Source organism: Thamnophis sirtalis, unplaced genomic scaffold (assembly GCF_051295495.1).
Source record: "Thamnophis sirtalis isolate CommonGarterSnake01/CBP01778 unplaced genomic scaffold, rThaSir2_p1.2 scaffold_5, whole genome shotgun sequence".
Lineage (NCBI taxonomy): Eukaryota > Metazoa > Chordata > Lepidosauria > Squamata > Natricidae > Thamnophis > Thamnophis sirtalis.
In genome coordinates, this window is record NW_028261385.1 from 44,079,813 (window position 1) to 44,107,469 (window position 27,657).

At 37.0% G+C, this 27,657-nt stretch overlaps 1 protein-coding gene across 1 annotated transcript; it reads left to right on the forward strand.

The window, feature by feature from the left end:
- Positions 1-43: 43 nt before the first annotated feature.
- Positions 44-24,931, forward strand: ARSK (arylsulfatase family member K). The gene is made up of 8 exons (XM_087715726.1): positions 44-1,110; positions 3,952-4,081; positions 4,355-4,514; positions 8,044-8,326; positions 13,257-13,428; positions 15,542-15,763; positions 18,036-18,260; positions 23,377-24,931. Exons 1-8 carry the CDS (start codon positions 946-948, stop codon positions 23,643-23,645), a joined length of 1,626 nt encoding a protein of 541 aa, XP_087571852.1. The 5' UTR covers positions 44-945; the 3' UTR covers positions 23,646-24,931.
- The last annotated feature ends 2,726 nt before the right edge of the window (positions 24,932-27,657 follow it).

Sequence of the window (27,657 nt, forward strand, 5' to 3'; positions counted from 1 at the left end):
TTTATTTTTCAACCTCCTCTCCCTTTTCCCTGACGTCAGAGGGCAAACCACGCGAGCTTTTCCGTCTCAGCATTCGCGGAGGTGATGGGAGTTGTGGTTCACTGGCGGAGACGTTTCTGTTAGATTCCACGCAGTTACTATCACTGATTGTACACAGCTTCGAACTTTTCCCTTAAAGTAATTAGGGAGACTACACTCCCTTTTTACTACCGGGTGTAACGCACTTTTTTTTAAATGATTTTCTTAACTATTGCTGGAACGTATGTACTATAACATGTACTGAATTGCATTGCGAGAAATGCAAGCAATCGTTTGGGGGGCGAGGGGAATTACGCTGCAAAATTTCACCTTGAGGATTGAGTTCGGTTTTTTTTCTACACGAAGCATGTATTCTTGCATAGGATCCTATCATTAGGTGGCGAGGACAGAACGACATTACTGCACAAGTATTCTGATTTCTTAATTTTATTATAACCTATGGCTAGTTCCTTACTTCACAGACAGTGGTCCGTGGTCCAGTATTTACATTGTATCTTCCTTCGTCGCATGATTACACTATGGTTCACATCTCATTTTTTATTTATTTAATTTCCCGGTCCGTCCCCCACCCCCTTTCGCATGATAAAAAAGGATGAGCTTTTTGCACATTCCTAACTTTGGACGAGAAGTTAGCACATTCAGTTACCAAAGGCTTTAATAACTAAATTTTCGCAAGATGTATCATGGGAGTGGTAATTTTCCGTAGAGCAGCCGTTTTGATTTCCTTTTCCAGGCATAATAGTGTTATTTGTCGATCACGAGCTTCCCAGCTGTGGAATGAATCATCCGGCAGGCTCAGTCAAGTGAAGATCAGATCGTCTGCCTGGCTGTGCGAAGTGAAAACGGTTCCGAGAAGGAATTCTGAAAGGAAGGGGCTGGAGCCTTTGCTCTGATCTTAAGGAAGAAATGGGGAAAGCCTGCTTTACAAACTATGCAATAGTTAGCTTGTGCCTTCTGTTGGCCCGATTTGTTTCTTGGGGACCTGTAAAGGCGACGCCTTTGCTCCGTCCTAACGAGAGCTGTGGCACTTGTGGAAAGCCTAATGTTGTGCTGGTGATGTGCGATTCTTTTGTAAGTATTTCATTTTCTTTTAATAGGCCATTTAGACAATTTTTTTTCTACTGACTCTGATTGAAGGGAAAGAAGGGGTGATAACACAAGACTCATTTTCAGCTACTGCAGGCTTCCCCAGTGTGAGGCGCTCCAGATATTTTGGGAGTGTAATTCCTTTGGCCATAATCAGATTGGCAGAAATGTAATTCCACATCAGACAGAGAGTCCCATGTTCCGGCGAGTTGGCCTACTGTACGTCTCTTGGCTGCTTCACCTTTTTGTCTCTTCCAATTTGAAGGAGAAACCTAATGCACCATTAGCACTGAATGTGAACTCAGTAGCTAGATTTTATCCAAATAGTTTTGAGAATATTCACTGTGTAAACTGCAATCCTATGAACATTTCCCCATTGAACCAATGGAATGTACTTCCACTAAAGTTGCATAAAGCAACAGTATGCCTTTCCAAGACAACTGTCCTCCCAAATGGAATCATGGGAATAGAGAGAATGAAGAAACCAGTGGTGCAAACATTTCGAACAGTTCTTTGTGTACACTAGACTAGAGGCCCTACGACACAATTAATAAAATAATAGGTTGAGAGAGATTTTGCGAGTTTTTCTGTGTTTTTAAATAATGGAGAGAAGGTGATTTGGATTAAGAAAAAAAATAGGCATGACTATTAGGCTTTTAACCATGAAGTTCCTGGCAAAAATGACAGTTGCCTGAGCACATGTCAGATTGGTCTGGTGGAATCCCACTGAAAGACAAAAGCTTTTAAATCCACCATGTTTAATCCAAAGGTGCTTTTTCCAAAAGGCAACTGGACTTTCTTGGTTTTTTTCTTTGAAAACATTTCACTGCGAAACACTTTAAAAAAAAATCCAAGAAAATCCAGTTGCCTTTTGGAAAAAGCACCTTTGGGACAACCTTGACCTGGATGATTGAGAATCTCCATAAATACACCATGTTTAAAACACAGTGTAGACTATGTAAAAAATTTATGAAAATTATAGAGTCTTTCTCAGCTGGAACAAATGAGTGACTGGATTCATTGAATTATCAGAACTTGAGGCTAAAAGGACAGGATATTTATCAGTTCTAATATCTAGAGAAGATAGGCAAGACAGAAAATATTCTAAATTAGAATTCTTTCTGTAATATCATTTTAAGTAACTCTAGCAAGAAATTTTAAATTTTTCATCTGTTAGGGTTAAATGATGGTGTGGTAAAGTTATTGTTCCTTTGAGTCAGTACTGATTTCTGGAAATTGCATGGCTCAATCCCTGCATTTTCTTGGCAACATTTCTAAAGTGATTTGCCATTGCCTCTTTCCTAGGCTGAGAGACAGTGAATGACAATGAATTACCTGACTGGCTTTGTGCCTAAGGCAGGACTAGAACTCACCATCTCCCAGTTTCTACCCTGGTGCCCTAACCCTTACATAAAACTGGCTCTCTTCTCTCCTTGGGTTGTTCGCCACCCTGAGTCCCGCAGGGAATAGGGCGGCATATAAATAAAACAAACCTAAACCTAAACCTCCCTAAAAACATATCTAAAGTATCCAATTTTCAAAATAAATACAATACATAAATTGTACATTTTAGCCACTGATTTTTATGGTTTTATGGTTTTTTTTATGGTTTTATTATTTATAGGCCGCCCTTTTCCCTGAGGGGACTCAGGGCGGCTTACAATATATAGGGAGGGGAGTACAAGACAGTAAGACATAAAACAATACATAGTAAAAATAGTACACAACATTCATCATTCGGGTGGGGACGGATTACGATCTTTATCCCCAGGCCTGACGGGATAGCCAGGTCTTAAGGGCTGTGCAGAAGGTCTGGAGGGTGGTGAGGGTACGAATCTCCACGGGGAGATCGTTCCAAAGGGTCGGAGCTACTACTGAAAAGGCTCTCCTCCGTGTAGTTGCCAGTCGACACTGACTGGCGGATGGAACTCGGAGGAGGCCTAATCTGTGCGATCTAATAGGTCGCTAGGAGGTAATTGGCAGGAGGCGGTCTGTCAAGTACGCAGATCCACTACCATGAAGGGCTTTATGGGTAGTAAGTAGCACCTTGAAGTGCACCCGGAGATCAACAGGTAGCCAGCACAGCTCGTGGAGGATAGGTGTTATGTGGGCGAACCGAGGTGCACCCACGATCACTCGCGCGGCCGCATTCTGGACTAGCTGAAGTCGCCGGGTGCTCTTCAAGGGCAGCCCCATGTAGAGCACGTTGCAGTATTCCAGCCTAGAGGTCACAAGGGCCCGAGTGACTGTTGTGAGAGCCTCCCGGTTCAGGTAGGGTCGCAACTGGCGCACCAGGCGAACCTGGGCAAATGCCCCCCTGGTCACAGCCGTCAGATGGTGGTCGAAGGTCAGCTGTGGGTCCAGGAGGACTCTCAAGTTGTGAACCCTGTCTGAGGGGTATAAAGTTTGACCCCCCAGCCTGAGTGATGGAACACTAGCCAAATTATTGGGAGGGAAACACAACAGCCACTCGGTCTTCTCCGGGTTGAGTACAAGCTTGTTAGCCCTCATCCAGTCCCTAACGGCTTCAAGACCCCGGTTCATCACGTCCACCGCTTCATTGAGTTGGCACAGGGCGGACAGATACAACTGGGTATCGTCCGCGTATTGGTGGTATCTTATCCCGTGCCTCCGAATGATCTCGCCCAGCGGTTTCATGTAGATGTTAAATAGTAGGGGGGATAAGACCGAACCCTGCGGCACCCCATATGTTAGGGGCCTAGGGGTCGATCTCTGCCCCCCAACTAACACCGACTGATTACTGATTTGTAATACTCCTTAATCTCCAAATGCATTCCCACAGTCATTTTTTTTCTTTTCCTGCAGGATGGAAGGCTAACATTTTCCCCAGAAAATGAAACAGTAGTTTTGCCTTTTATAAATCTCATGAGGAGGCAAGGCAGTCTCTTTCTTAATGCCTACACCAATTCTCCCATTTGCTGTCCATCACGTGCAGGTAAAATTATACATAAAAGGCAATATTTGGGTAAATGGCAGAACAAAAATAAAGGACCTATAAAGAAAATATAGTCCTTCCTTGAAAAAGCAGAGAGATAATATTTTGATGGATTTTCATGTTATAGGAATTCTGGAATTTGCACAGTATTGTTCCATAGAAATAGCAAGAAATTATCTTCAAAGTCACAAGTTTTTGCCTTAAAGGCTGCCTTCCAAATTGTATCAAGTGAAGAAGAGAGTTGTATAAACATATTGTTAATATTTTTTTTAGCTATGTGGAGTGGCCTTTTCACTCACTTAACTGAGTCTTGGAATAACTTCAAGGGCTTAGATCCAAATTATACAACATGGATGGACCTTATGGGGAGAAAAGGCTACTATACCCAAAAATACGGAAAACTAGATTATACTTCTGGACATCATTCGATAAGGTGAATAAAGAATGGGCTATATCTATATATTGATGAAATCTCGATCATTTTATTGTTTTTCTTTTAATTATTAAATGCTTTTCAGGTGTTCTACCTTTCAGCATGAAAACAAAGTGTCTCATGGTCAAGGGCTTATTGTAAAAATTGTTTCAGATTTTTGTATTCTTAAAATGAATACCGGTAACTATTGTGATGAACTGTTCCTATCTACTCCACCCTCATGAAATGATTTCTATTTTATAGTTAAACAAAATTTTGAATTAAAGGTTTGCTTCTGTTAGTGCTGTTGCACTACCAGTAGACATTCTTCCTTTTAAAAATGTGCTTTATATCTGAAATTTAGCTGTCTTGATTTGTTTAGAATAAAAAGTGATAGAGAAAAACTTAAACAAGCTTTCTGCTACTTTCTGAAGTAATCTAGATTGAAGTAATTAATTAAAGTACTGTTTGAAGTCCATTATGGCTATGTAGGTGGCTCAGTGGCTAAGATGCTGAGCTTGTCAATCAGAAAGGTTGGCAGTTTGGCGGTTCAAATCCCTAGCACCACGTAACTGAGTGAGTTCCTGTTACTTGTCCCAGCTAGGTATGTGTGAAAATGCCTCTCATATATTTTGTACTAATTCAGCATTGCAGATTTCACATTCTTCTATCATTCATCTATTCTCTATCACTATCAAGTTGTAATTGGCGTCCAACTTCATACTTTATGTAGTATTTATGTCAAATCTTGTCTGACTAATACATTAGTCCTAATAATACAAAAAATAATACAGAGGGATTTTATTACCTGATAAAACCTATCCTGGTATGTTTATTTGCTCAGTGGTAGTAGGAATAGTGGTATAAATAATGAAAGCATAAGATAAACAAAGTTTTCTTTAGAGCCATATACAGTTCTTGAGAATTTCAGGGAAATAAAAATCATTGTTTAAATGTGACTTCTGGTGAGTTCCATGACTGAGTTTTGATGATATGTCATAACTCCCAGCTGCTCATAACTCAACCCTTAGGGAAAAAAGCTTGACCAAGACTCATTTCTTACTCATCTTTGGATCTATTTTTTATTGCTTTGGAATACAGAACTTCAGAACTACAAGTTTTTATTGCATTCACTGGGTCTCTTCTTTAGCTCTAGAGAAAAGTTTTAGAACTTAAAAAAATAGTATTTGGAATAAACAGGAAAATAGTATATAGAGTTAAAAATGGGCTTAGAGTTCAGATTAACTTGGAATAAAAATTTGAAATTAATTTTAAAAATTATTCCCATAATTTTTTGGATGAGGGCGTTCTTTGGAAAAAAAATCAATATAGGAAGGGAGTTTGAAGGTTGGACACTAGAGGGAAGTAGAAGAACATAAATCTTACAATTAAAGAGGAAGAATACTTAAATTTGGCTTATTTTCAAAGAATGAGACAAAATACCTTCACAGTGGATATTTTTAAAGATATCTTTGAATACTGGCATAAGAAATTAATTTTAATATGATACCATAGAAGTGTGTTAGTAATGTCACAGACAAAGAATAAGTTATATTGGATAAGACTGAGATTGATTTGAATATATATTTAAATATGACAAGTTACAAGAATGATATGAAAAATGATGATATACTAGATATACAAATGAAACTGGCTGATGTCATTATTTAAAAGGGACATAAAGTAGACAAAAAGTGATTTGGATAACCTTTTCTTATTGGACATACAAAAGAGCTATTAAGTTCTTGAAGGATTATTTGAGAGGGAACAAAGATAATGAAATGAAATGAAATTCTAAAGTTATTTGAAGTGATTAAAAATAGAGATTGTTAAAAGTACAGGGAAGGAATATATAATTGGCTTATTTGATCAAGGTTAGAATAGATATTTAGTTATTTCTGGTAGCTCTTAATGAACTTTTACTGATAAGAAATGAATGACAAGGCATTTAGATTTTGTTTAGAGTTAAGCAATGAGATAGGCAAGGAAGAGAGGGTTTTGTTGCATTTTGAGAAATGGTGATAACTTACTAAAATTATACTTGTAATAAAGGGCGAAATTACTTTTTATATATTATTTTTAATTATTTTTTATTTTCTACACTTTTTATTCTTTTCTTATTTTTTGGTTGTTTGTAATACATGTTTAAAAGATGTATTAGACAAAGCCTATAAAATGCTTGATATTGTCCATCTTTTAAAAAACAATGATTATTTAAATATTAATTTCAAAATAGATTTAGAATTAATTAATTAATTAAACTGCTATTCAAATAATCTGTCTATGGTCACTTAGCCCTGCCCAACACAAATTAAGGATGTTGGGGAAAGTAACTAATGGTTGTTTTCTCTATAGACAGATGCTATCAGATCAAAGGGAAACAAAAAACCAGGGGAATCCACCAATCCTTTCCTTTAACTTGTCCTACTGTAAAGCTATAGGGATAGGGCCTTGGATATTGTGTATGCTTTGCAAAACCTGCCCTGGTATTTTGATTGCTTTGTAAGCAACCCTTTCATTTTGAAATCAAGCAGAAGAGAAATAAATCTAGGAAAATGTTTTTCTGTTCCAGAAAGGATAACTCCAAAGAATTTTTTAGCAATAGCACTTAGCATTTAGACTTATATACTGCTTCAGATGCTTTACAGTCCTCTCTAAGCGGTTTACAGAGTCAGTATATTCCCCCAACAATATGGGTCCTCATTTACCCATCTCGAAGGATGGAAGGCTGAGTCAACCTTCAGCCTGGTGAGATTCGATCTGCTAAATTGCAGGCAAGCAGCAGTTAGCAGTACTGCACTTTAACCACTGTGCCAATCACACAAATCACTATATTTAGGAATTCTGTGGGAAGCTACCACTAAGGAAGCTGGCAGAAATCTTTCTAAAGGTTTTTGTTTAAATGATGTGATGAAATACAACAGATCACTTTTTAGCAGAGATGTAGGTGACATGACCTTTGTGGTAACTAGAAAACCCTCATACGGAGTAGAGATTGTTCAGTTTTTGATTTAAAAAACAGGATAGGATAATGGGGAAGTTGAATACTTTGCTTAGTCCTTTTGGCGGGGAGGGCATGGGAAATTTACATATATGGATGCAGGATGAAACAAAGTTTGGAAACAGAAAATAATTTGCTTCATAAATTGCTTTGTTTTGCAGTCACTTTTCCAGTTTATATTGTTTCCATGGAAACAAATAATTGCTTAAGTCTCTGTTGGCCATTAGTCAGGTTTGGATGATATTTGACTAAGGTCAGTAATGAAACAAATCCATGGATAATTCTAGCTGTAGCCATAGCTAGATTAAATAAATCACAACCTGTCGTATGATTTCAATTCACACAATCTACTTCGGCATGTTGCATGAGAGAAATAGGAATGTAGAAACTTTAAAATGAGTGTAATTTGGTTATATATATATGCACTATGCAGCCTAACTTTTTAAATTGCAATAACAGTTAATAAAAACAAGCCAGCATCATAATCTTGGGTAATTTGTATGTAATTATGATTCAGAAGCATACCTTGAAAGCTCTTCTTATTTTCAGTAACCGTGTGGAAGCTTGGACCAGAAATGTTGATTTTTTGCTTCAGCAAGAAGGCAGACCTGTGGCTAAACTCATAGGCAACAAGACATATATAAGAGTCATGCAAAAAGATTGGAAGGTTACTGAAGCAGCAGCAAATTGGATAAAGAACAAGGCAACTAAACTATCACAGCCCTTTGCTCTGTACCTTGGACTAAATTTGCCTCACCCATATCCTTCACCATCCTCAGGAGAAAATTATGGGGCATCCACATTTCTCACATCTCCATATTGGCTACAAAAGGTATGTATATACATAGCATATGAAAAAAAATAAGAATTCTTTGTCAGCTTTATCTTTATCATTACATAAGTAAACCTCAGTCTAATATTTATTATTCATTTGTTTGACTGATTGATTAGGGCTATCCTTTTCTTCAGGAGCTCAAGGTAGTGTACAGTATATAGCCTCTCTCTTCCCAAATTTTCCCCACAAAAACATCCTGTGAAGTAATTTGAGCTGAGAAATAATAACTGGTCCAAAGTCATCCAGTGAGCTTTTCTGGCTGAGGGACTTTGACCATGCTATTAGATCAGCCTTCCATAATCTGGTGTTTTTTTTCCAAAAACGTTGGATTCAATGTCATAGCCAACTAAGTCAACCCTTAGCTAGCCTAGATGAAGATCTGGGGTGATTATAAGACAGCACTTCTAAAATGACCTCAGATAAATTATTGGAAGTCAAGTAGGGCTCATCTCTCTAGCAACATACTTTGGTATAATTGTTTCTCCAGTATCACCAGTGCTGGCAGTATAGGCAGAGATGGTATTCTGCTGGTTCTAACCGGTTTACCCAAACCGGTAGTGGAAATAGAGGTGGCCCCGCCCACTCACCCCGGCTCTACGGCATCCCATTTAGGCTCTTTTTTTAGGCAAAGCACATGCGCAGAAGGCGGAGCACATGCATGCGTGTTCACATTTGCGACATGATAGGGAAAGGTAAGTTAATACCACCCCTGTATATAGGTTGCTGTGAGTGTTACCTGCTGAATAATACAACAGCATCAGGAGATTGAAGGAAGTATTGGGAAAAATTGGTAACAATCTTATTATCAGCATCTAAATCTGGATCCACCCACTATCATATACTGCTTATAACAAGTTAAAGAACTGTATAGAAAGATTTCTGTCTGGAAAAAGCTTCCACATAAAGTGACTAATGGGATAAAATGTGGAAGACAGGAGGAGGATGGGGAAGTGAGTGTGGCCAATGCATTTTGTTTCACAAGAAAATGTGGCTGTTCCACATTTGATGGATTATGAATGGTTAGACATCATGTAAGCATAGTAGTAACAGCATTTTCTTTGAAAAGGGGTGTGTGCGTGTGTGCGTGTGCGCGCACGCGCTCGTGTGTGCTTGAATCTTACAGGATTTAAATTGGCAATGAATACATTATATTGACCAGTGATTGATGCTCAAATAGTCTTTGAAATGAAAAAAATTGCTTATCTTGTAGTCCCTTAGGGAATCTTCCCACAAGAAAAAAAAATTGGAACCAGCTGCCATAGTTAGTAGTATGAGTTGCATGTGATAATGTCATTTTATAAACTGAGCAATTATGATGTTTACTAGTATATACTTTGCATTGCCAATCTGTTTCTTGTTATGTATAATAAGCTACAATATTGACTCTTAGATTGATCTTTCTTAGAAAAATTGCAAGACCATCTCTTTATATGGTGATTGCTGTCTGCTAGAACAGAAAATGTAATTCTATTGGTTTACATTTTCTATTTTAATGCTGGAAAAACCCAGGTGTTTTGTTTTAATAAAAATCAGTGCTATTATTTTCATTTTTTAGATTTTTTTTCATGAAGAGGAGTCAAAAGCTCCTGTTTATTTGTATTCCAAATGAATTCCCAGATGTTTTACAATGGCTACTACACTCTCTAGCCCTGTTGCCATGGCTCCTGCTGCTGAAAGGCACTGCGGCTCTGTAATGAAACAATTTCTCCACAGAAGCATCCTCACATAAGATATTTAATTTTTATAGTTAGGACAGAATTTTAGTGAGCTGTCAGCCATTAAATAATTGTTATTACATATTTTTCTCTTATAGCATTTTCATGTACTGGAGTATTGTTCTTATGTTTAACCCAGACAGTATACAATGTAAATTTAGCTCTATTTTTGCTAGTTACTCAGTTCTGAACATTCTTAAATTGGGAACAACTAGGATTGTTATTCTACAAGTATATTCATGTTAGGACCATGATTTACAGAAATGCTTTGAATTTTGTAAGAGCTCTCTATTATTCATTCAAGTAGTCTATCTTTTTCAGATTTCTGCATTCATATAAGAAAACATGCCACTTACTTGAGTCAAGTCTATGACTGTTAAAGCAGTGACAACTATTTTTCAAGCTCCTTTGGAAGACTGGAAAAACTCAAACTGCTTTAATGATAGCTCAGTGATGCCTGCTCATGCAGTGTTCAGAAGGATTTATTTTAATCATTTTGGAAGGGTACATACCCATAAAGGTAAAGGCTCCCCTTGCACATATGTGCTAGTCATTCCTGACTCTAGGGGACGGTGCTCATCTCCGTTTCAAAGCCAAAGAGTCAGCGCTGTCCGAAGATGTCTCTGTGGTCATGTGGCCAGCATGACTAAATGCCGAAGGCACATAGAACACTGTTACCTTCCCACCAAAGGTGGTTCCTATTTTTCTACTTGCATTTTTACATGCTTTCGAACTGCTAGGTTGGCAGAAGCTGGGACAAGTAACAGGAGCTCCCTCTGTTTTGCGGCACTACGGATTCGAACCGCCAAACTGCCAACCTTTCTGATTGACAAGCTCAGCGTCTTAGTCACTGAGCCACATACCCATAATGGACTTCAATCAGTACTTCAATTAATTACTTCAATCTAGATTACTTCAGAAAGTAGCAGAAAGCCTATTTAAGTTTTTCTCTATCACTTTTTATTCTAAACAAACCAGGACAGTTAAATCAAGTTACTTTGAGTGTCTTTGTCTCAGGGCTAAGTAATGTTTCCTCCAAGTCTCCCCTCCACCCCCATGACTTGCTTATTCCTTCCACTCTTGAACAGTATTCTCTTCCTCCAGGTTATTGCTGTTTTTTCTTAGCTGCTATAGTGATTCATCTAAGTATATTGGAGCCCTACTGAATCAATCAGTACAGCATCTTGTTTTCTGTCTATGAGGTTGCCTAGTGACAAACACAGTACTTTTATATATTTGTGGTGCCACCTCCAGTGTAAACGAGTGATCCAGGTTTTGGCTGCCTAACTGGAGCAACTTGAGCAGAGTTAGAACTGTAAGACTGTCATCATGACAGTACAATTATGCAACCCATATGATATAAATGTAAACAATGACTGTCTTTTTTTTTTGCCCATAACACAATTTGCTATTGGTACATATGGCTACATGCTGGTGGTGTTCTGCTGAAATGTGGAATAACAGTACAGAATAACACAATTATAAAGTTGGAAGGGACGTTGGAAGTCTATTCCAACCTCTGGCTCAAGCAGGAGACCTTATGCCATTCAGACAAGTGGCTGTCCAGACTCTTCTTAAAAACCTCCAGTGATGGAACACCCACAAAGTCTGAAGACAAGCCATTCCACTGATTGAAATGGGAGAACTATGGAATGGTGGAACTATGGAATTCTCTCCTCTCAACTGGAATAGAGCTTAGCCTGACTTCATTTTTTCTGTTCCTTTGGTGATTCAGCTTAGAGCAGTGCATCAACATGATGCTCTCATAGTACACTGTGTTGCTAAGCAGATGGTCTTTAAGGCAATATATTAGCTGGATTCGGCTTGGAAGCATGTGGTTTGTTTTCAGATACATGAGATGCAATAAGCAAGGAAGATACGTTTTGCAGGCAGAGAATGCATTATAGATATATAAGGCTTTTGCATGATATGAGAATAAATTTCAAAAGGCCTACTTCAAAACTTCTTTAAAACCAGCAATACCTTGTGAAGATAAATGTTAATATTCAGTTTACAATCTGTAAGAGTTTGACACTGGCAGAAAGATGGGAATCTCTCAAAGGACATGAAAACCGAGATAGACACAGCAGTGATTGTAGGATTTCTTGCACTGATGTTCCAGGCCACTCAGTATAGGTAGTCCTCAACTTACAGCAATTCATTTAGTGACTGTTCAAAGTTATAACAGCTCTAAAAAGTGACATGACCATTTTTCACACTTATGACCATCGCAGCATCACCAGGGTCATGTGATTTATATTCACATGCTTGACAACTGACTCATTTATGACAGTTGCAGCATCCCGGAGTCATGTTTTGCCAACTTCTTACAATCAATGGGGAAACGAGATTCACATAACTGTGTTACTAATTTAAGAACTGCAGTGATTCACTTAACAAATGTGGTGAGAATAGTCATAAAATGGAGCAAACTCACTTAACAAATTTCCCACTTAACATAAATTTTTGGCTCAATTGTGGTTGTAAGTTGAGGACTACCGTATCAGAGTGGACACCTTCCTCAAAACCTTTCGTTTGGCCAATCCTTTGGGCTCCTATTCCTCACACTATTTTTCAGTAGGTGTTATTGAGCAGAATGCATATGATTCCCCTTTTGCCCCTGCTTTTGATTTCCTTTGTTTGTTTCCCCCTTGTCAAAATAGATAGTAAGTCTCAGAAGAAGGGTTAACTGTCCTTAGTAACATTTTTTGAGTAACAAAAATGTGTAACTGAGTAACATTTCAAAAAGAGTATTTTTAAACTAAGTTAAATTAACTAAATTAAAAATCAAAGTGTGTTGTGACACTCCATCATATTTAGGTTTGCAACTAAATTAAAGTTTGCAGGGGCAGATTCAAACAAGTTTTTTTTTACTGTTATCCTACTCATTCCCAGATTTCAAAAGAAAATCCAGACAAGACTGTTTTCTCTTTGTAATTGTCCAATCATTTTTTCATCTTTTATCCCACTAAAAATGTTACAAATAAAAAATGTAGCTCTACAGGGTCTAAGTAGTGCCAACAGCTGACCTCTTGGAAAAAGTTCAGTTTTCATTTCTGTGCACCTACCAGTCTAGGGAGAGAAATCTTCTTTGTAATCTCATTTTCAATCGGCATGCTTCCTTTTGGCACCTACTTGACAATTTTTGACAAATTACAACTGCACAATAGAGCTATTTTATCAAATGCAGCACATTTCTGTTTTGTTATTAGGTGAATTATGATGCCATAAAGGTTCCAAAATGGCCTCCATTTTCAGAGATGCACCCAGTTGATTATTATTCTACTTACACCAAGAACTGCAGTGGAGAATTTACACAGGAAGAAATCAGAAATATTCGAGCACATTATTATGCCATGTGTGCAGAAACAGATGCCATGCTGGGTAGGTAATACCAAGTTACTACTTTTATAAAATATGCGTTCATGGACGTATTCATCATCCTGATCCTAGTCATGTAATTTTTGTACATTGTCAGAAATTTAAGAACTGTTACTTCTTGGAAGCTTTCTTCCCCGTCCCCAAAATGTACTTAAAGGTATTTTATATTGCTTTTTCCTTTGTTCTTTATTTATTTAGGTATCTGCCTATACAGATTCATGAAGAATACAATACAGCCATGTTAAAATATTTAGCATTATAACGTGCTTTACATGATAACCTCCAAACTATTATCTGGGAATGTCCATACATAGCCCCTACCAATTTCAGATCTGTGACTTTTTTGGTTCTTTAGAGCAAAGGAGATTCTTAATATTTTGGAATGCTTTCATTGGCACCCTCTATAAGGATATTTCTTTGGGTCAAGGAAAACATCTCTGCTATCTGGGCTGGTTCTTGGCATTCACATCAGGGATTGGTTCCAGCTTCTTCTACTGCCGGTTCGCTCAGGGACGCGCTTTGGACGCGTGTGCATTTGATGCATGCTTTGTGCACATGCACAGGTAAAAAATGCTTCTGCACATCCATAAAAGCAAAAACCAAGATGGTGGTGCCTATGGCGCCACTGATAAAACCGGTTCGGAGGTGTGGCCAGCCGAGTTACTACCTACTTGGCCAAACTGGTAGGAACTCACCTCTGATTCACATAAGCTCATACTATTTTCTGAGGATAGTTGGCGGCAATTCCCTATCACTTGTAATTATGTTCTTTTGTTGAAGGAAGGAACTTCAGGGGAAGATCTTTGTTTGGAATCCTGTACTTTTATTTCCTTTGTGGCTTCAACTACTTCCAGGATATGACTTTTTATGTTTAGAATATGGCCTCATTGCACTAGGTGACAGGAAAAATCTCTTCAAATATTTTAAATTATATTATGGCATAGAGTCTGCTTGGAATATTAATTCATTCAGAAAACATCAGTCTCTTTTTATAAAAAAAAAAGTGAAAAATAGTCAAGAAAACAAAAAAATGTGTAAAATCTAATAAACCAAAAAGAATTTGATAAAGTTTTCAGTAACTTGAGTGATACACAATGTCCTGTTTTGGCTATAATCTCCCTGACTGCAACTGCTTGCATATTATTAACATTCGCTTTTCTTGTACTATAGATTTTCAATTACTGTAGATTCATAGTTCTTTCCAATTATTCTAACTTGCTTTAAAACCAGCATGGCATTCAGAAACTCAAGGGAAATGTCAGTTTTTATGCTTGTCATAAGTAGCATTTGAAATAAATTAGATGTGAACAGTTATTTAGACATTACCCTCTATATAGTTTTTAATCAGGACTGTTCTTAGCTTTAGGAATTAATCATATTAAAGTAAGGTTCAATAATATGGAATATTTAATTGATGTGTTTCATTATGAGCTGTTATAACCTGCTCATATTATATTGCTCATTTGAACCAGCTAAAATTTACCTTAAGAACTTCTGTAAACTGAAAAACACACTTATTAATAGGATGCAAAACATAACCTTATGAAGTGTTAGATAGAAAATATAATTAGTTCTTACAACTTTGAAGCAATCTTACCATTAGAACATATGCTTTTAAGTTGGTGTGATGATGTTCACTTTTACTAATTATCTACTCATAACATAATAATTATGGGCCAAGACTTTAGAATGACTCTGAAACATCGATCACTTTGTTTTACTTGTCAGCTCAGATATAAAGCTAAGTTTAAAAGAAGTTGAATTTTCTGATGTAGTTTGTAAAATTTATGGGGAAATGAACTATAACCTGGTCCTAAGAGTTAATCTCCAGAGAGTAAATTTTGAGACAGGCTTTTAATTTCATTATTAGGATTTTGAATTGCCATAGATATTAAGTCTAAGTTTTATAAAATAGTTTCAAGTATGGAGTTTTGGAATTCAGTTACATTTGATATTGTTAAGCTTTGAAAGAAACTTAGAACTTTCAGGTAGAAATTTTCATGATCATTTATTACTAAATGTTCTTGCTAGCAAGGAAGTATTCCACATAATGTTTGCAAACATCAGTGCTATTTAATTAATATCTTAACATGTTTTTCCTTGTCTTGTGTTACAGGTGAGATTCTTTCTGCTCTAAATGAAACAGGACTGCTTGGAAGAACTCACATAATATTTACTGCGGACCATGGAGAACTTGCAATGGAACACAGACAGTTTTATAAAATGAGCATGTATGAACCAAGTTCCCATATTCCCCTCCTTATAATGGGTCCGAATATTAAGTCACAGTTCATATCAAATATGGTGTCCCTCGTGGATATCTATCCTACCATGCTTGGTAAGCATTATTTATCCTACAGCAATAAAATTAATATTTATGGGATTGTTTGCCTTTTTACTATTGTTGCCATTATTTCATCTATTGGCTGTCTGTCCTTTCTGAGTTAATTTTATGAGATAATCGTAGTTGATAGGAATTACAAAGTTAACAGGATACTGCCAAGATCTTAGACAATTAATCAAAGTTAATTTGGGCTTTTTTTCTTTCTCAACTTTGTGGTGCCCCATTTGGGTCTGGTGCCCTAAGCACGTGCTTTGTCTGCTTAATGGTTAATACACCACTTGGCACTATATACATTAATACCGGTAAAAGCAAGAACAATGCTTCCTGAATGGTGATTCTGGTTGTTCCCAACCCTATTGGTTGAAAAGAGCCAGATTCACTTAACAATCAAGTTACTAACTTAACAACTGTAGTGATTCACTTAACAACTATATTAAGAAAGGTCATAAAAAGGGGCAAAATTCACTTAACAACCGTCTTGCTTAGCAATGGAAAATATGACCACCTCAACTGTGGTCATAAGCCAAAGTTTAACTGTAATTTGGAATAAGGGTTAGGCCTTTTCAATAGACTGACACTTTTGAAGTAATGATTTAAGAATTGTTCAAAAATTGAGAATGCTTTCTCAGGCTGCAAAATAGTCCTTTCAAGACTACATTATTACAGGAGCTTTACTAATCAGGTGAACCATAACTTTTTCAAATCCTCAGCCCTCCAATTTAGTTAGCAATTTTTGGTTCCAACTGTGTTTTTTCCACAACGTTCCTGAAGTTTATATTTTTAAATTGCTGTCCTTCCTGTTCTGTTCATCCCCATATGTTCTCCTGATTGCTCTATCCTGTAATCAAAAAGTTAAAAATAAAAACACAAATCAACAGGGTTTAATTTATTTAGATGAGTAATAAAACAAATGATTAATGTTACTTTCTCAGCCATCCCGATTGTTAAAAAACATAATTATTTCCCCTAATATATGCTTTCTCTATGCATACTGTTTTGTTTTATAATATATTCTTTGACATGTAAGCTCCAGTTCATATCTTAAATATATAATCATGCTAATGCATTTAGTGTCAGCACCCTAAAAGAGTTTCTGAAGTAACTTCAGTTCTGAGTAATTTCATAGTAAGTATGTTCCTTGAACTGAACTGAACTTTTCAAAATTGTAAATGGATATTAAAATGAGTACAATAGCTGTTGAGTCAAACTATTTTTTGTGTGAGAGACAAAGACAAAAAAGTGTGTTGTAAATCAACTCTCCAAGCAGCAGAATATATTCATTCATTCATACATATGTATATTCATTTGTTTTACCCTGCTTTTATTACTTTTATAAATAACTCAAATTGGAAAACATACCTAACGCACCTTTTTTCTCCCATTTTCCCTTCAACAACAATCCTGTGAAGTAAATTGGGCTAAGAGAAAATGATTGGCCCAAAGTCTCCCAAACCATCTTTCATGCCTAAAATGGAACTAGTACTCAAGTCTTTTCTTTCTAGTTTGGTGCCTAAAACCTACCATTGCTACACAGAAAAGCTCAGCGTAGACATTGCATGAAGCCCATACAAGATTATAAATAATCTTTAAAATTCTGTTTTCTTACTCAGTTGTCCAGATAAAAATCACTGCAGACTTCTATGTAGACTCATGAATAAGGAATATAAAAGATTGTGTGTGCCATATTTTAAAACTGAATAGTAATAATCACTCAGAAACTTTAACCTATTGAAACATGGGTACATTTAATTAATTAAATTTAACACCAGTGAGAAGAACCAATGTTGGCAAACAACTTCTGAAAACATATAAACAAAATATAATATAAATTGAATATTATGGCTTTTTTGAATAAGTGTTAAGATCATATTAATACGAACTCAGCAGATAACTGTATGCATATAAATAAATACATTTGGGGTGCATTTCATTAACTCAAACTGAGATCTTTATAGACTTTATTTTTTCTGACAACCAAAGATAACAACATTTAAATGTCAGTCTTGTGTTCAGAAAATTAAAAATAGCTCTATTCCATATAATGGATTATCACTCTGAGTATAGAACTGTGCTGCTAATTTCCATTTGGAGCATAAAATATACATAAATAAAAGAGGCACAGTGATATTACCAGAATAGCAAAAGGTTGAAGTGGTTGAAATGGTATAATTTCTGTTCTCTTCTCAATTTTATACGTTTTGTTTCTTATTTAGCTTATTTGAGCTTTCTAATTGTTTTCTATCAAATGGACATGTTTCTTTTCCAGACATTGCAAGTATCCCCATTCCCAAAAACATCAGTGGATATTCACTGATGCCTTTGATATTGGAAAATGAATATTTCAAAGCCCTATCTAGAAGGCTCCATCCTCCTTGGATTCTGAGTGAGTTTCATGGCTGCAATGTGAATTCTTCAACCTACATGCTGCGAATTGACAAGTGGAAATACATTGCTTATTCAGATGGCCACTCCGTATCTCCTCAGTTGTTTGGTAGGTTTATCATTTGATGAAAAATATTCTTATTCTCTGATGTGATCTAAATGATCAAAATAAACTGATTCACTTCCATATTGCGCAGGTTCAGCTACACAGTCCTTGCCTTGTACTAGCACAAGATCCAAAACTGTGAAATAATGCATCTGTGTTACGCCGTGTTCTATTCAGCAAAAGAACAGAGGAATGATGCACATCTAGGGTGAAGAATATTGATCAAATTTTAAGATCCTGTAAACAAAACCCTGAAAGAATCTATATCAATGAAAGTTAGCATGCAGTTTTAATTCAGCATACAGTACAATAGAGAACAGTAAGTCAAAGAATGCAAGAAACATGGTCCACAGCAGGAGACAGAAGATAGCTGTGCTTTTAAGTATCCAAAACCTATTCTGGTCTCCTGAGATCTATAAATGTGGGTTTCAATATCATGCTGAACTATTTCTACTTATTGAGTCTTTTCCAAGGACCTGGTGGGATAGGCAGATGTGGATTTTTAATGGTGTTAAAGATATTGTCACAGGATGTAACCTATTCCAAGCAAAGCTACCTTTTGCAATTGATTAATGATGATAGTGTCAATTCTGATGTTGTTCAAGTGGTACTCTAGATATTTTGGAATTGCACCCAAGGCACCTATTACTATTGGTACTATCTCTGTTTTCTTTTGCCATAGTCATTCTACTTCTGTTTGCAGACATTTATATTTTGTGATTTCTTCCTGATCTTTCTTTTCTATTCTACTGTCCCAAGGTATTGCAACATTCACTGGGCAAACTTTTTTGTCCTTCTTATTAACAATTGTTAAGTCGGATGCTTGTGTTTGAAGTCTAAAGTCCCAGACCACTTTAGCTTCTTCATTTTCTACTACTTTGTAGATAAGATAAGATAAGATAATATAACTTTTGTCTTTTTTTTACTGTGAGCACACCAGCCCACATTAAAAATGAAATTCTATTGCCTGCTCTCAAGTGTGTATCTACCCAAACATATACATAACACACATATATACATGCTATATACAGTACATACATAAATATATACTTGCACCATACATATATATGTGTGTATATATGTATGTATGTACACACGCACACACACACATATATTGATTGCTTAAAGCAATCCACTTACTGAAACAAAGCCAGGACTCCACACCCACCCACCAAGATTTATAGAAAGACAGCAGGTCCAACCACGCTTTAAGCCGAAAACTTAGTGAGACCTCGCCAAAATGTTGCCAAGACAATCTCAATCTTACATGGGAAAAGACCCGAATACAACAAGACCAGCCTACTTACACCCGTGAAAATCTACGAAAACATTATGTATGTATGTATGTATGTATGTATGTATGTATGTATGTATGTATGTATGTATGGTGTCACAACCCCTGGTATGTCCAAATATGGGAGGGAGCATACTGCTTCCCTTTTCTTTCGGCTCACCCTAGGACCCATCCAGGCAGAAAGCCATTTTTTAATTTTACTTTTATTTTTTATATTGCCTTTGTTACATTTATGTTGCATTTGTGCTGATAAATATATAAAGGGAGAGTAGTATAGATGTATTTCAAGTTATTTAGCTCTCATCAACTAGCCGTACCCTTACTGGGAATTGAACCTGGGCTGTATTACATGTATACAACTGCCTGATATGTAATACAGCCCAAGTTCAATTCCCAGTAAGGGTACGGCTAGATGATGAGAGCTAAATAGCTTGAAATAGATCTATACTAGTCTCCCTTTATTTATCAGCACAAATGCTATATATATATATATATATATATATATATATATATATATATATATATATATATATATATATATATATATATATATATATATATATATATATATATATATATATATATATATATATATATATATATATTTTAAAGTCACAACTCCTGGTATGCCCAAATATGGGAGGAAGGTCACACTTCCATTCTCTGTCCTTTGGCTTGTCACAAGAGACCATCCAGACAGAAACCCAGTATTTTTTTATTTATCAGCACAAATATAACATATATATATTTATTTGTGCTGATAAATAAAATTTATTTTTTTATCAGCACAAATAAAAAAAAACAAACACAAATATAACAAAGGCAACAGTAAAAATATTGGGTTTCTGTCGTGATGGACCCTTGTGACGAGCCGATTGACAGATGATGGAAGCAGTTAGCTTCCTCCCATAATTGGGGCTTACCAGGGGTTGTAAAAATCTTATAATTATAATTATATATATAAGATTTTTACAACCCCTGGTAAGCCCCAATTATGGGAGGAAGCTAACTGCTTCCATCATCTGTCAATCGGCTCGTCACAAGGGTCCATCACGACAGAAACCCAATATTTTTACTGTTGCCTTTGTTATATTTGTGTTTGTTTTTTTTTATTTGTGCTGATAAAAAAATAAATTTTATTTATCAGCACAAATAAACACACACACACACACACACACACACACACACACACACACACACACATATATATATATATATATATATATATATATATATATGTTGTATGTTGTATGTATGTATGTATGTATGTATGTATGTATGTATTTTGTGTCACAACCCCTGGTATGCCCAAATATGCCTAAATACATACCTATTTCCCTGCCTTAGCTGATAAAGGAAGAGAACCTGTGGCTTAGTGGCTAACACCACTGCCTAAGATGTAATACAGCACAGGTTCAAATCCCAGTAAGGGTATGGCTAGCTGATGAGAGCTAAATAGCTTGAAATAGATCTATACTAGTCTCCCTTTATTTATTTATCAGCAGAAATTGCTACATACATACATACATACATACATACATACATACATACATACATACTGTGACTGAATCCAGATGTTCTGCTTTGGATACCAGAAGCCTCCTCCCAGAAGGTAGCAAGGAAAAACAGGATTAAGAGGATGTGTAGTGTTCCAGACAATCCTGCGGACTCTGCTCAAGCATCACTTATGTGCTATGTCCTGGATAGAAGGAAGTGAACTACCAATGATCTTTTCTGCCATCCTTACCACTCTCTGCACCGTCTTCCTGTTTTTTAGTCCCACCAATTCTTGCTTGCAGGCAATTATTTCATTAATTATTTCATGTTATTTCATTATTTCATTAATATTTCATATTAATTCATGAGCTGGGGGTTCTGGGGTCCAGAGCAGGTCAGCTCCCCTCAAGGCTGAGAAAGCTCTTCTGACAACTGTCCTGAGTAAAAGATACAAAGCTACTGCTTGCCCACTCCCACCCTCCAGAAGAATCACTTGGTGCTATTGCAGTCTAGGCTGAGAAGGAAGTCCTGTCCTAGGCTGCTTCCACTCTGTCCAAGCTATGGAGGTGCCAAGTAACCCTTTTTGCTATAGTTACACAAGTCACAAAACTGGAGCTTTCTATGGCTATATTTATGGTTATTTAAATTATAATAATTATAGCTACAAAAAGCTCTAGGCTTGTGATCGGCACAAGCTTGCTACCTTAGCTTAATTGTAGTTGCAAAGGTTGGCAAAATAACTTAATTTTGTGTACACTCTACTTTTTATTGTGTATGTGGGTTTCATGAGTAAGGTCTACATGCAGACATGCGCACTTCAAGGGATCATAGGATGCAGTTTAAGTAACTTGGGATTCCTTAATTCCTTATTCATTAATGCGAATGATTCAAAGGTCTTTATATACCCAGCACTTTCCTTTTCTTGGGAGGCAACCCTTCCGCGAAGGGAGGACCAATTCAATCATTAAAAAATAAACATCTTCAGTTTTTTCCACAGCTTTGCAAGTCCTCAGCTTCATTGCCTCACTTTACAGAATTAATTCACCCTGCTGAGAGAGCATCAAAGTGTTCTTCCTCTTTGATCTTACTTGCCCACTCCATCTCTACTTTCAAAGGGGGGCTGTAAAATGCCGGTGAAGTTTCAGTGTGAACTTTCCTTCTCCCACCACCCCCATCCACACTCCTTTTTACTCCCACTCAGGAGACTGTTATGATTATAAAGGCTTGTATTTACTGCAGACTGAATGTAAGGTAGAAGAGGATAGTTTTTTTTCTTCCTCTGCAAATAAGATACCTGTGCAGAGCCATACAATTTAAAATCCTTTTCAGGTGACTTCTCTCAAACTGCTGACAGCATAGGCACATACCCCATTTCTTTTTGTTCAGATAGCAAATGGAGCAACCTATGAATAAGATGTCACCAGCAATCTAAGCATGCTGTTGAATTCCAGACACATACTTTTCTTCTGTAGTTGCTGCAGAGTGTGTGCATGTTTCTGATATTCTAATATGATAACTGTTGTGGCCCGTCAGTGGCCAGCGGAACTGGTGGCAGACTCAGACAGTGAGGAGATTGGGGAGAAACATGGGCCAGTCCTGGAGTCTGGAGAAGGCTCTGATGAGTGCTCTGCATCAGAGGCAGAGATGAGGCTAGGGCCGTTCAACAGTTATCAGCTGCCTTCAGAGTCGGAGATCAATGGGGCAGAGGAACAGCTGGAGCCTGTTCCTAATGTGCGTGTGCGCAGAGCTGCCAGGAAAAAGGAACAGTTAAGGAACAAGGGCCAACTCGGGTATAAAGGCACAGGTGAACAGTGAATGGCCTCTCCCATAGGGAATAAAGAGGAGTGAAAGGGGAGTGGAGTTTGCAGGAGACAGTTTGCTTAATTAGTGTGAAGATTTGTTCGTGACTCTTAGAGACTCCTTGCCAAGTATTTTCTTGTACAGCATTGTGTTTGGAAGATACCGGCCTGGCAGCTCTCCAAACCTGATAAGGTCTGTGGTTGTAAATTCACCCTTGAAAAACTGTTTGGCAGGACTTTGCTGTATGTGAATGAGAAGAATTCACATTAGCTTAATAAAAGGTTTTTTTAAATCAGGACAAGGAGTCTGCTTCGTGATTTGGTGAAGCCTAGGTCAGAACAGATAACATAACTGATGGAGGAATTGCAAAGATGAAGTGTTTATTGCAAGAGTACAGTAATTTCTTGATTTAATTAACTAATTGTTATTGGAGTGATTCAATTAGACAGACTACAGAAATCTAGTTTTCTAAAATTAAGCTTATATTTATTGTAATTTGTCTTAACCTATTATTTTTCTTTGTTGTAGATCTTTCAACTGACCCAGATGAACTAACCGATGTAGCCACAAAGTTTCCAGCAATCACACAATCTTTGAACAAGAAGCTATACCATATAATTAACTATCCAAAAGTCTCTACTGCTGTTGAACAATATAATAAACAGCAATTCATCAACTGGAAGCAAAGTTTAGGGCAAAACTATTCAGATATAATAGCTAACCTCAGATGGCATTGGAGCTGGAAAAAGAACCCAAAGAAATATCAACATGCCATTGACACATGGATTAATGAATGAATTAGTAAGATTTCAGACTACATTTGTACATGATATTTGAATAATTATATCTTGCTGTTGTAAAAGGGAACATAAAATCAAAATTGTCCATTCTCAGCCTCCCTATCTCCTTATATAAATTCACCCTACCAACACATTTCTTAACCAGGGTGCATTAAGGAACTAATTAAGAAGAAAACCTGATAATGGATAACATGATGCTGCATGATCAGTTATGTTGCAATGAGGGTGACACCACATATGCAGTAGTGTGATTGGTCAAATGGTGAAGCCATTACATCAGTGCATCCCAGAGGTGGTATTCAACAGGTTCTAACCAGTTCTAGAGAACAAGTAGCAGAAACTTTGAGTAGTATGGAAAACCGGTAAATACCACCTCTAACTGGCCCCACCCCCATCTATTCTCTGCCTCCCAAGTCCCAGCTAATCGGGAGGAAATGGGGATTTTGCACTAACCTGCAAAAGGGGAGGGAATGGGGATTTTACAGTATCCTTCCCCTGCCACGCCTATCAAGCTGTGCCACGCTCACTAAGCTATGCCACACCCACCAAGCCATGCCCACAGAACTGGTAGTAATTTTGAATGCCTCTATTGGCGTATCCCAACATCTAATAGTATTTCAGTTGTTGCATTTATACAATCACATGGTCATGCATGTTGTGACATTTCTCCCCTTACTTTCCCAATGATTTGATTGCCTTCTGGGCTTTTTTAATGTAAAAAAATGCCAAACGTATGCCTCTCTACTCCTACAGTATGGCACTCAGAAAAGAAATATACCATGTACTTTCGACTGAGGTTCTCCAAATGGTAACCTGTAACTAAGCCATACAATGTGAGTCCTTGGTGGCATTTGAACTTGGTTGTTTGCTTGCAGATAGTTTATTACATATGCATATGTATATGCATACATTTGGTATTGTATAAATCTAGTCCAATATTGATTCAACAAGTCATTAATTAAGCACAGCTTAGTGTGAGATAAAAATGCAGTCTATATCTAACATAAAATAAAGAATGGTTAGTCTAAATCATGATTTAAGAGGATAGTTCAACCTTGGCTCCCCAGGGCATTATTTGCTATAATTACCAAGACTGTTGGAAATTTTCAGTCCAATATCATTGATCCAAATGCTGGTTTAGATAAATATACCAACTTCATAGTGCAATTATGAAGTTAACTATAGTTGAATAACGCTAATAGGATTCATATTTTTATTATGAGACATAATTATAAAGTGCCACTGGAGATGCCAAAGTTAAATAAAATATGTATGTAGCATCATCCTTTAATCTTATGCATATTATTTTTAATTTTAAAAAATCTAGCACTGCTCACACATAATACAATAGACTCACATTCAAAGGAAAGAAATGGAGCAAGAGGGTAATTCAAATGATCTTGTGAACCAATTTTTATACTTTTACTGACTTGCTGAGATGAGAATATGATCGCTTGCTAAGGATAGGGGAAATCCCATAGCAGCTCTGCAGTCTATTGCAATATAATAGTTTAGAGAAGCCAAATAAAGTGGACACAGCAAACACGAGGACATCATTCTGCAAAGCATATTGTGCTAAAACTAGACTTTTAGGCTAAATAGTATACTAAGAACAGCCTTTCAATCATATATGAATTGGAGCAGTAGAAAAGGCCAAAGCCTAATTTCTTGTCCCTTGTCCCCTTTTTTCTAAGCATTTTATCTCTACTTGAGAACAAATGATCTAAGTGATTCATAAGTAAGTCTTCCAAGATAAAGTACTTCCCACTGTAGGAGGTTGCATGAAAACATTTGGCCACTCTTTGAGCAATGATAGTGTGTGAAAAACTGCTTCCCAGACATGTTTCGAACAATCAAGATGTTGGCTGAAATTATTAAAGAGCAATTCCTTATATGATTTTTGTCATTTTCAAGAAAAAAAATCATCCCATTAGGAATGCAGGACCTGACCAGAAGCCTTTTTAGTGCATTAGCACTACCCTCATACTTATCTGCCAACCTAGCAAGTCGAAAACACATAAAAATTGCAAGTAGAAAAATAGGAACCACCTTTGGTGGGAAGGTAACAGTGTTCCATGTGCCTTTGGCATTTAGTCATGCTGGCCACATGACCACAGAGACTTCGGACAGCGTTCTTCGGCTTTGGAACGGAGATGAGCACTGCCCCTTAGAGTCAGGAACGACTAGCACATATGTGCGAAGGGAACCTTTACCTTTTACCATATGTATCAGATATTCAAAAGGATCCCACAAATGGAACATGAGAACTATTATCCAGCAGTATTTTATTCTGAGGCATATTGGAGCTTGGTATGAGGCATGACCAGAAGCCAGAGATAATAGTATTGTCCACAACAGCAATGTTATATTATCAGCACTCAGTTGACTTTGCTTATAAATATATAAAAGTACATTGATTTAGTAATTATCAACTGGTCTCATTGATTTCATTTAGTCCATAATCCAAATATTGTGTTGGATTTTATTTTATATCTAACATTTTGGGCATATGGGATATATGAACAAGGGATACACTAGTCATTACAGTATGAACACTCAGAAAATGGAAATATAAGATTTCACTCACCCAACATGTGGGCATATTTGGATGTGTACAAAGGTTTATTCTTTCTAGGTAGCAAAAGTCTTTCCATTAAGGTCTCAGAAGAAGGCAGCCCGTGGTTGGACTGGTCTCGGGTTAAAGGTTAGACAAGGTAGGGCCTGATTAACACTTTGATGAAAGGCCATCAAGAAATCATAAGACTAACTTCAGAGTAAAAAAAACCCTAACTACTACTATTATCAAGAAAAATACATGGATGTATCTATCTAGTCAGCATGAATCCTAAGGGTTGAAATCTATGCATCTTAAGCGTTTCCAAGGTTGAGAAACACAGTGAGAGTAATGAAGTGATGGATTTTTTTAAAAAAAGCCCCTCCCTTTCTTTTCTCTGCTGAATTTGCCTCTCCCACTTTGTCATAATAAAGTGCTCATATTCAGAACTTTTTGTCAACTTTTAAGCCATAGTCAATGAGAGATTTCAGTGGTTTTCAATGTTTACCACTTTGTTTTTTCCCATCTTTATATTTTGTTTCTGCAAACTATGTATCACACAAATTTTAGTATTTGATTTTTTTTGAGGGCCTGAACAACAGTATTTCTCCTTTAGACCATACATTTCATCAAGGGGGGAGGGGTTTCTCTGTAAGACAAATTGTCACCCTTTTGTGCCACTGGTGGACATTTTTGAAATTTAGAATGCATTTTATGCACATTTCGCATTAACAACTGCTATATGGGAAATAGCCAAGCAAGAAGTATCATTTACAGCATACAAATGGGTGGGAATGCTTCCTGCCCTTCTTTCCTTTCTGAATAATATTTACCCACTCCACAACTTTTATCCCATTTAATGGGTGGAAGGAAAATGCTTCCAAGCCATAGAGAGACCGCCTACTGCCAATTACCTCCACGCGACCTATTAGATCTCATCGATTAGGCCTCCCCCGAGTTCCATCTGCCGGTCAATGCTGACTGGCAACTACACGGAGGAGAGCCTTCTCAGTGGTAGCTCCGACCCTATGGAACGATCTCCCCGTGGAGATTCGTACCCTCACCACCCTCCAGACCTTCCGCACAGCCCTCAGAATCTGGTTATCCCGTCAGGCCTGGGGCTAAGACTGTAACCCGCCCGAATGGTATGAATGTTGTGTTTTTTAATTATGTATTGTCTTATATGTTAAAAAGTTTGTCTCCCCCTCCCCCTTGGACTGTGAGCCGCCCTGAGTCCCCCCAGGGAAAAGGGCGGCATATAAATAAACTTCTATCTATCTATCTATCTATAGACTGAACTGCAGTCGGTTGTAGTCTTTATGTTCTGGAAAGATTTATCAATTCCATGTAGCACCCAATGGGATTCTTGGAAACAAAATATTGGAAAACAGCACTTTGATTTATAACAAAATACAGTTGCTTTTTAATTCTTTTAAAAAATAAATTATTTTAACA

What these genes read in the sequence shown, in the direction of transcription:
- ARSK (XM_087715726.1), top strand. Translation starts at nt 946, where the DNA reads ATGGGGAAAGCCTGCTTTACAAACTATGCAATAGTTAGCTTGTGCCTT. An exon ending in TTGCTGTCCATCACGTGCAG is followed by an intron (nt 4,082 to 4,354) that starts GTAAAATTATAC and finishes TATTTTTTTTAG; the next exon opens with CTATGTGGAGTGGCCTTTTC. An exon ending in TCTGGACATCATTCGATAAG is followed by an intron (nt 4,515 to 8,043) that starts GTGAATAAAGAA and finishes TCTTATTTTCAG; the next exon opens with TAACCGTGTGGAAGCTTGGA.